This window comes from Festucalex cinctus, chromosome 15 (genome assembly GCF_051991245.1).
Source record: "Festucalex cinctus isolate MCC-2025b chromosome 15, RoL_Fcin_1.0, whole genome shotgun sequence".
NCBI classification, from domain to species: domain Eukaryota; kingdom Metazoa; phylum Chordata; class Actinopteri; order Syngnathiformes; family Syngnathidae; genus Festucalex; species Festucalex cinctus.
This window is the reverse complement of record NC_135425.1, coordinates 15,572,578-15,583,097: the sequence shown is the minus strand read 5'-3', so window position 1 is coordinate 15,583,097 and position 10,520 is coordinate 15,572,578. Positions and strand designations below refer to the sequence as shown.

The 10,520-nt window shown below is 36.1% G+C and overlaps 1 protein-coding gene across 1 annotated transcript; it reads left to right on the top strand.

Moving 5' to 3' along the window:
• Positions 1-5,050: 5,050 nt before the first annotated feature.
• Positions 5,051-10,257, top strand: LOC144002796 (T-box-containing protein TBX6L-like). Its single transcript, XM_077498353.1, has 9 exons — positions 5,051-5,105; positions 5,310-5,448; positions 5,515-5,617; positions 6,944-7,108; positions 7,183-7,329; positions 8,595-8,671; positions 8,961-9,019; positions 9,102-9,321; positions 9,409-10,257. Exons 1-9 carry the CDS (start codon positions 5,090-5,092, stop codon positions 9,563-9,565), a joined length of 1,083 nt encoding a protein of 360 aa, XP_077354479.1. The 5' UTR covers positions 5,051-5,089; the 3' UTR covers positions 9,566-10,257.
• The last annotated feature ends 263 nt before the right edge of the window (positions 10,258-10,520 follow it).

The window sequence follows — 10,520 nt, the reverse complement described above, 5'->3', positions numbered from 1 at the left end:
AACGACCATGTATAGTAAGGCGTTTTATTTTTGTAAGAAAAAACGACCATGTATAGTAAGGCGTTTTATTAAAAAAAAAAAAAAACACACACACACAACAAACGACCATGTATAGTAAGGCGTTTTATTTTTTTTAATAACGACCATGTATAGTAAGGCGTTTTATTAAAAAACAAACAAACAAAAAACGACCATGTATAGTAAGGCGTTTTATTTTTGTAAGAAAAAACGACCATGTATAGTAAGGCGTTTTATTTAAAAAAAAAAAAAAGCACACACACACAAAAAACGACCATGTATAGTAAGGCATTTTATTTTTTTTTAATAACAACCATGTATAGTAAGGCGTTTTATTTAAAAAACAAAAAAAAACAAAAAAATACGACCATGTATATAGGCGTTTTATTAAAAAAATAAAAAATAAACACACAAAAACGACCATGTATAGTAAGGCGTTTTATTAAAAAAAAATAAAAAACACACAAAAAACGACCATGTATAGTAAGACATTTTATTTAAAAAAAAAATAAAATAAAAATGCACACACAAAAAAAAAGGCCATGTATAGTAAGGCGTTTTTCTTTTTTTTAATAACGACCATGTATAGTAAGGCGTTTTATAAAAAAAAAAAAAAAACACACACAAAAAACGACCATGTATAGTAAGGCGTTTTATTTAAAAAAAAAAAAAAAAAAAAAAAAAAAAAAAAAAAAAAAAAAAAACATGTATAGTAAGGCGTTTTATTTTATTTTTTTAAATAACGACCATGTATAGTAAGGCGTTTTATTTAAAAAAAAAAAAAAAAAAAACCACACACAAAAAACGACCATGTATAGTAAGGCATTTTATTTTTTTTAATAACAACCATGTATAGTAAGGCGTTTTATTTAAAAAAAACAAAAAAAAACGACCATGTATAGTAAGGCGTTTTATTAAAAAAATAAAATAAACACACACAAAAACGACCATGTATAGTAAGGCGTTTTATTAAAAAAAAATAAAAAACACACAAAAAACGACCATGTATAGTAAGACATTTTATTTAAAAAATAAATAAAATAAAAATACACACACAAAAAAAAAGGCCATGTATAGTAAGGCGTTTTATTTTTGTAAAAAAAAAACAAAAACGACCATGTACAGTAAGGCGTTTTATTTAAAAAAAAAAACAAAACACACACACAAAAAAAGGTCATGTATAGTAAGGCGTTTTATTTAAAACAAAAAACACACACAAAAAAAACGACCATGTATAGTAAGGCGTTTTATTTAAAAAAAAAAAAAAGCACACACACACAAAAAACGACCATGTATAGTAAGGCATTTTATTTTTTTTTAATAACAACCATGTATAGTAAGGCGTTTTATTTAAAAAACAAAAAAAAACAAAAAAATACGACCATGTATATAGGCGTTTTATTAAAAAAATAAAAAATAAACACACAAAAACGACCATGTATAGTAAGGCGTTTTATTAAAAAAAAATAAAAAACACACAAAAAACGACCATGTATAGTAAGACATTTTATTTAAAAAAAAAATAAAATAAAAATGCACACACAAAAAAAAAGGCCATGTATAGTAAGGCGTTTTTCTTTTTTTTAATAACGACCATGTATAGTAAGGCGTTTTATAAAAAAAAAAAAAAAAACACACACAAAAAACGACCATGTATAGTAAGGCGTTTTATTTAAAAAAAAAAAAAAAAAAAAAAAAAAAAAAAAAAAATATATATAGTAAGGCGTTTTATTTTATTTTTTTAAATAACGACCATGTATAGTAAGGCGTTTTATTTAAAAAAAAAAAAAAAAAAACCACACACAAAAAACGACCATGTATAGTGAGGCATTTTATTTTTTTTAATAACAACCATGTATAGTAAGGCGTTTTATTTAAAAAAAACAAAAAAAAACGACCATGTATAGTAAGGCGTTTTATTAAAAAAATAAAAATAAAATAAACACACACAAAAACGACCATGTATAGTAAGGCGTTTTATTAAAAAAAAATAAAAAACACACAAAAAACGACCATGTATAGTAAGACATTTTATTTAAAAAATAAATAAAATAAAAATACACACACAAAAAAAAAGGCCATGTATAGTAAGGCGTTTTATTTTTGTAAAAAAAAAACAAAAACGACCATGTACAGTAAGGCGTTTTATTTAAAAAAAAAAACAAAACACACACACAAAAAAAGGTCATGTATAGTAAGGCGTTTTATTTAAAACAAAAAACACACACAAAAAAAACGACCATATATAGTAAGGCGTTTTATTTAAAAAAAAAAATCACACAAAAAAAAAAAACACACACACACACAAAACACGACCATGTATAGTAAGGCATTTTATTAAAAAAAAAAAAAAAACACAAACAAAAAACGACCATGTATAGTAAGGCAGAAGGGAGAAAAAAATTCACAGAGGCAACCCAAACTATTACATACTGTAAACACAAATTCTTCCCAGAAGAGTAAAATATTCCATAATTCTGCTTATGTAATGATAATTGGTTGCCACCAAAGATCCTCAGTCACAAGTGACCCAATACTTTTGCCCAACTTGTGTAATTTTGCCTACCTCACATAGCGACGCCATTTTTGGACAATGAAAAGGCACTGACTTCAGCAGTTGCGAAATGTTGCTGGGGCAGAAGCTCGAGTATCAGAGCAGTATGTGATCATTAGCTTTTACACGAGCCGCTCTTCAGGTCGCCTCGGGCGCCAACATTCTGGATTCCACCTTCAAGTGTCAGGTCGGCTCAAGCAGTGGAGCCATGTTTCGACATGTCTGTGGGAAGTCCTTCTCCAAGACACATGATATTGAACGTTTTCAATCAACTGTGGAATAAAAAATAAAAAAAAATAAAAAGATAATGAAGCATGTTAGAAACAAAATATTTCAATGAGGACGTTTTTAGGGTTCCACGATGGGGGAGTTTATGGGCTGGCTGCAGGACCAAATGGTCTCGCGGAATTCGCGGCATTGTGAGGGCCTCTCCAATCACCTCTTTAATCTCAAAACTGCTTCTCAATACGCAAGTCAAGCAGTCAGGAAGGGACCCGTTTGTCTGCACCAGACCCCCACCCCACCAGAGCCCGCCCCCCCTTGATTGTATCGCCTATCTACCAAACACTTTGAAATTCTGCCCTTCAACTTGGCTTCTCGTAGTGAGACGTTCACATTACAATAATAGTGTGAGTGTTTAACGCGCTGATCATAGCTTTTATTGCCATCCACATAATTCACCGGCAGCACTTCACACCGCATTTCATTCCAGGTATCATTCGGATAGACGTGAGGCCGTCAGCATTTGACAGCTTAGGCTTTGCGCTTTTTGTAAACACTTTATTCTCTTGGCCGGGGCTCGCCAATTGACATTGGAGCAGCGTTGCAAAATTGCTGCCAGGCAAGATGTTCTGTCCTTGACTGTATTTGAGACGGTTAATAGCTTCTCCATACTGTAACCAGTCCAACATTTAATACATAAGGAAGCGCAGAACTGATAATGTGGAGTAAATAGTTTTGACTGGGCTATGTCGTTCGAACGTCTTGATCGAGACGAACGATTTTCCAGGATGTTCAAAAGTCGTTCCAATGTGTTGGTAAAACACGTGGTATAGACTTTCACACGCACAATGGCAATGTGGGGGGGGGGGGGGGGGGGGGACTATGTTTTTAGCATTTAGCATGTTTTTACATTTTACCAATATGCTTGAATGTCTTTACCAATGTGTTCAAATAACTTTACCAATATGTTTTATTTTTAATGTAGATGAGTAAAAGATGCTTGAAATGTGAAATATCAACATAAAGTGCTCTATAAATCTGATGTATTATTTATTATTACAATGTAGCCTACAGATAACCTACTTTTACATTTTACTAAAGCACAGTAGTGGAGTACTTTTGCTTCATTATATTACATTACAAGATTTCTTTTGATACGTTTATCCAATTATTGTCGGCTTTTCGCTAGTCAGAGACACTTTTTATGTTATATAGACGATAGTGATTCTCGAAATTTGGTACAAGGGTTCCCTCTAGTGGTATGCAGAAGAAGCAACGCTCAAGTACAATTACAATTAAAAGGATACTTCACTTATTTAGCCCATTATAACAATAAAAAGTGAATATTTTGTCTATAATTAATTAGATACTTTTATTATTTTTTCACGTACAATTAGTACCTTTAAAAACACATTTTGCAACTTGCTGTCGACTGAAAATGACATCACAAGGGCTCAGGTAACCAATCACAGCTCAGCTTGCGAATGTCACATGACCAAACCTAGAAAACAGGTGAGCTGTGATTGGTTACCTGAGCCCTTGTGATGTCATTTTCAGTCGACAGCGAGATGCAAAATGAGTTTTTAAAGGTACTAATTGTACGTGAAAAATAATGAAAATATCAAATTTATTATTGGGAAAATATTAATGTCTGACTACCAAAAATAGCTAAATAAGTAAAGTATCCCTTTAAGTTCAATACAATTGTATTTAATATTTAGGAGCATTTTTTTTTTTTACACACATTTATGAAGGTACACATTTGATTTATTTTCGTGTGATAAACGGAATAATTATTTTAGTTCATTTTTTTTGTCCCCTATATTTAATCACAGTGCGAATGATCAAACTGCTTAAGGAATCAAACCTTTTGAGGTAGTACTTTGGTGTAAAAAGTGGAGAACCCCTGCTGTCGACCTTTTTTAACCCCATTTTACCTTTCATTAAAAGTGAGACACATGAGAGGCACCATCTTCACCATAAGTCTGTCCTTAATAAATAATGTTTAAATGAATAGATAAAGGTTTTATGATGGCGACATTGTAATCTTTCAATTTAACTCCGCCCCTCACTGTTACTATCGCTTACTGATTGAGAACCCACGCAAATATTAACATGTAAACCTCCAGTGTTGAATCTAAACAAATGAGGTAATAAAAACTGGCTCCACCATTCTTGAAGTCCCGCCCTCTTTGTGATGGCCAATCAAGTTCAAGGGTCAAGAGAGATCAGAATCAGATCGTCTTAAGCAGCACTTTCCCTCCAAACTGCCTGTTGGGAAGCGCAGGAGGAAGCATGCAACACATATATGGTAAGATTCAGCTTGTTAGTCAATAATTATATTATTATATCTACAATTAATTAAGAGAGGAGGTCTGATGCTTTAACATAAAAAACAAAACAAAACAAAACTACAAAATGGAGGTTAGGTTGCGGCCTTGTCACTTCAGCTGTGATTCTTTTTTAAATTCTCGATATTAGAAATGCATACTGACTTGTGGCTCATTCGATTCAGACTCCAAATCGAATCCGAGATTGCCCCCCGCCGGTGACTCCTTCCTGCAGGATAGCATCAGGATGACTTTGGAGAATGCTCACCTCTGGAAGGCCTTTCAGAGCGTCGGAACAGAGATGATTATCACAAAACACGGCAGGTAAATGATTTTTTTTTTCCATTTCTATTTTACTCACAGAAAAGTGACTGGAAGCGTTCCTTTCAGGAGGATGTTTCCCCATTGCAGCGTGAGTGTGACGGGCCTGCAGCCGTTTGCCATATACGTCGTCTTGATGGACATGATTCCTGTCGACAGCTTCAAATACAAGGTAGAAGGACACACAAAATAAAATAAAATCAGGCGAAGTCTTGCAGTCTGCATCCAGACGTCAGGCTGCATTTCAAAGCCTTTCACCGCTTCCTGTTTGTGCACTCCCAGCTGGAGGCCCAATTAATTAGCATTCCATTCAGAATACATCCAATGGCTCATCAAATGGCTCGCATTGCCATTTGGTCGCTCGTATGCTTGACAAACAAATCGAGAATGTGGCGAATTGTTGCCAAAGGTTAACTTTTCTATATCACTGGTTCTTGTTGCCAGGCAAAATTTGTATGGCTTAAATAATTGCTCACTAAATTCCTAAAGAAAAAAAAAAAAAGAAAAAAAAAAGAAAAGAAAAAGTGGCTTAATGTGCCATTTTTACAGAAGCGTATTGCATTCGCTTGAAAAAAACAAAACTGTTTTTCTGACTATTTTTTTTTGGGGGGGGGGCTTTGTTTTTTTTGAGTATTTTTCTTCTGTTTTTCTGAATATTTTTTTTCTGCCATAAAAAAAAATTCCGAAAAACAGAAAAAAAAAATAATTACTGCGAAAAACAGGGGGAAAAAAATAATTCCAAAAAAACAGAGCACCAACTTCTGTTTTTCGTAGTAATTTTTTTGGGACCTCTGAACTCCAAATGACTTGTTGCAGACCACTGATCTGTATATATGACTGGATAGCCGTTACATGCCAGTGCAAGCCGTTGAAGTCACAGGGTGGCCATCTTGTTACTCCCACGTCACGAGCAGACTACAGTAAAAACTATACGGTATACGTACAGATGAAATATATACAGCTCAGAGGCAGTTAGTCTAATGCGGGGTGGGGGGGGGGGTTGTGCCGGGGTGGTCACTATTTTTTTGAACAAAGAAAAAAAAAACGAACCCCGCCTCCAGCCTTTTCTGTTTTTTGGAATAATTTTTTTTTTTTCCTGTTTTTTTGAATAATGTTTTTCCCCCTGTTTTTTGGAGTAATTTTTTTCCCGCTGTTTTTTGGAATAATTTTTTTTTATGACAAAAAAAAATATTCAGTAACACAGAAAAAAAATATTCAGAAAAACAGAACATTTTTTTAAAAATCACTAAAAAAAAAAAGTAAGTCCCCAAAAATTTTGTCATAAAAACAGGATTTTTTTTTTCACCAAGTAAATGCAACACGCTTCCGTACACCATTTACATGTGTGTGGATTAAAAAACAAACAAAACAAAAAAAACTTCAGGCCTGACCAAATAAAGTGCCTAACCTGACTTCAACATTACTGGACCAAGCCAAATTTCAATGCTAAACATGATTTTGGCCTAAGCACAAAAACATCACCTACTTTTGTGTGCAGTGGAAGAAGGACGAATGGGAGGTGGCGGGGAAGGCAGAACCTCAACCTCCGTGCAGGTCCTACATGCACCCGGACTCCCCCGCGCCAGGAAGTCATTGGATGAAGCAGTCGCTGTCCTTTCTCAAGATGAAGCTCACCAACAACACTTTGGACCAGCACGGACACGTGAGACGTCACCCGCCCTCCTTTTATGTCCGCTTTGCACACAAAACGACTTTCTGTGTGCGTCCTCCTTTCAGATCATCCTGCACTCCATGCATCGCTATTACCCGAGATTTCACGTCATCCAGGCGGACAGTCCATACTCGGTCCGCTGGGGCCCCTTCCAGTCCTTCTCCTTCCCAGAGATGAGCTTCACTGCAGTCACCGCCTACCAGAACCCAAAGGTAACAGGGGCGGGGAAATAATGTTACTTTCAAAACAAAACTTTATTTTTAATCCATTCCGTAACCCTATTATGAAACCCTATCCTTACTTTTAAACCATACTTTGAAATCAATAAAATAAAAATAAAAAACCCCAAAAAACCTGTACACATCCCATAAGACATGGGTTCACTAACCAGGCAACACCTCTGCACAGTAATTTCGTTGGGAAAAGGCGGGACATTCTGTACAATAATTCGAGCTGATTGGACGATGTGACATTCTACACGTTTGTTTGAACCAATCACGGCCACGGGTGAAAATTTCATGTTCGTTCCTGTCGAAAAGCCCGAACATCTTATCAGCTAGAAATGCACAAAGCGACTCTCGCTGTTCAACATTCAACAAGGAAACGGTGAGTAATTCTGTGGGAACAGAATTAATTGTAGCGTCAATTCGTCCACGTTGGGTTTGTTTGTTAGCTCCGGTGTCGATACTAGATGTGATCGGGCTGCCAGATCGTATCGGGGTCGCCTAACCGAACACATCCCGCTACAAGATGGGCTGGAAATTATCCAGTTGACGTCAAACACTGTAAAGAAAATATTAAAGATGTAATTTAAATAACAAAATGTACGGACTGAAATCGTAAAAACTTAAATAAATCTAAGATTATAAACACAAAATATATTGAATAAATAATAAGATTGACTAAATGATAAATAAATACACAAAATAATTTCTCAGTTGTGACAAATATCGTCAGTTTAGATTGTTAATGTGTTTCTAGTATCATTAAGACAGTTTTGTTTTTGTTTTTTTTTGTTTTTTGTTATTGTGATTGATTTGTGACCAGCTAAAAAAGAAACCAAACTGAAGCTAACTTCGTTAGCTGTTACCTGTTACCTGTACTGACGTCACGGGCAAGCTCAAAGGCGTTTCAATCTATTTATTTATTTTTCTTCACTCTTCAAGTAAATTTTGTTATTTTGAACAATTGTAAACGGACAATTTCCAGACAATCCTGTAGCGTGACGTCATCTGCAGGCGACCCGAGACAATCTGGCAATCTGGCAGTAAAAAACCCCCAAAAAAAACAAAAAAACAATGCCGCTCTGTGATTGGTCCGAACCGAACGGCGGCTATCAGCGGGAGCGGTACAAGATGTATTCTCCGGAGTTTGTGAACTCACAAATACCGCGAGAATTCATCTTGCGAGAGCAAGGTTATGGGTTCACTATAGTGAATAAGAATTGGCACTTTAATAATATTTTCCTTACTTCAAGATCACCAAGTTGAAGATTGACCACAACCCTTTTGCCAAAGGATTCCGAGAGGGAGGCACTCATACACAAGGCAAAAGGTACCTGCAGCTTTTCCATATGTGAAGTACATAGTGGCGTTGTCATAGGACTTTGGGAAATATTCAGCAGAACAGAAAGAACAATGAAGTTAATGTACTTGTTTCGTATTATTCTAAAAACATAAATGTGGTGCATTCAAATGAATTCCAACCTTGTCATTTCCAGGCACGGACTAGTAACGCTACATTGTGTATACGCTTGACACATGGCCAAAAATGTCTCTTTGTTGTCAAGGCTCTAAACTCCCACTGATATTTAAGATAATAAATGTGTCACTGTTGTTGGTAGGTGTCGTTCAAATAGAAGACCTTCACCAGAAAGCAAAAAGCTTTGCAAAAGTCCTTCAGGTAAGTTCCATAACATCCTGTGTCACCCTGAAGAATAAATGTTTTTTGTTTTTTGTTTTTTTTAACTGCAATTCCCTCACAGGCCTTCAGAGGGCGCCCTCTCCCACTCAGTCGGAGGAGGCAGGGAGGAATCAGGGTGAGGGAGCCGAGTCAGTGAAGGGGGGTCCACCTCCCAGCTGGAGTCAAGACGCCTCAGAGAGTCTACAGCCTGAGCCGCTGGAGCTGCACGAGTACGAATTCAGCTGTGAGGAGCAGATGGTGCCTGCATCGGTGGCCTATCAGCCGTACAGGTCTGATTTTAGGTAGGATGGAATGGAATGTTATGGAACTACCAATAGAATGACATCAAATGCAAACAGGACCTGACATTGTATCAAAATGTTAAACAGGGCTGCGGAATATTCCAGAGTTTTGGATGCAGCCCACCCCATCACCACATCAGAACAAGGTGCCCAACAACATGGCTACCATCATCCCGCCTACCACCACCATAGCAACGTGGCCGACTGGAGCCAGTACCCGCTCTTCTCCTACTCTGGATGGTGAAGCCTCGCCATGAACTAATGTTCCTACGATCAGCAGACAGTTCACATGTATGGACGTGTAGAAATGTGTAGTGTTGAATCACTTACCAGGTGTGTAGTGCATTTCTGGACTTTGCATCATCATTCATTGGAAATTTGCCCTTTCCTGGAAATTTTCCCTTTCCTGCTTGTTGAGATCTGGAATATTTGCATTATGAAGTCTTTGCAATTTGTTGTTTATCAGCTGTTCAATTAATACCTTAAAAAAAACACACATTTGCAACATGCTGTCGATGAAAGATGATCAATCATGGCTCAGTTTGCTAATGTCACATGACCATACCCAGAAAGCAGGTGAGCCATGATTGGTTGTTACCTGAGTCTGAGCATCTGTGATGTGACATTTTTTTAAAGGTATTAATTGGCAAAAAAAATAATGAAGTTATGGAATTAATTCTTGACAATTTAAGACTTTTTCTTGCTTTGGTTTATCATAACATCACAATGGTGAGTGAGATTGAGCTTGCAAGAATATTCGCAAATCTGTTTATGTCTAGATTTAATTTTTGGTTTTTTTGACATTTTCTGGTTGGCTTTGGGGGACATCTTGGTGACAAGGAACCGAGTGGAAGATTTTAATTTAAAAGTAGTCCTTTCCCACCATTTCGTGTTATCTATCAACAAATAAAAACCCTTTTCAATTAGTATCATGGATTTTCACTATTTGCAATTTACTCAGCCCCGACGAACAAAGTAACAACGCAAAGTATAATATATAATAATTGTATCCATTTTGATTAGGTAGCGTTTTTGCTCCTTTTTGATATGCCAAACACTGTTGTAACCTAAACACAAAATGAAACAGTTGTTAGCCGACATGCTGCTGTAGCGACATGTTGCTAAATGTCACAAGAACACGACGCGCATTTTGATGAGCCGTCTTTCAAATCCGAGCAACCGACACATTCCAGCAGCTT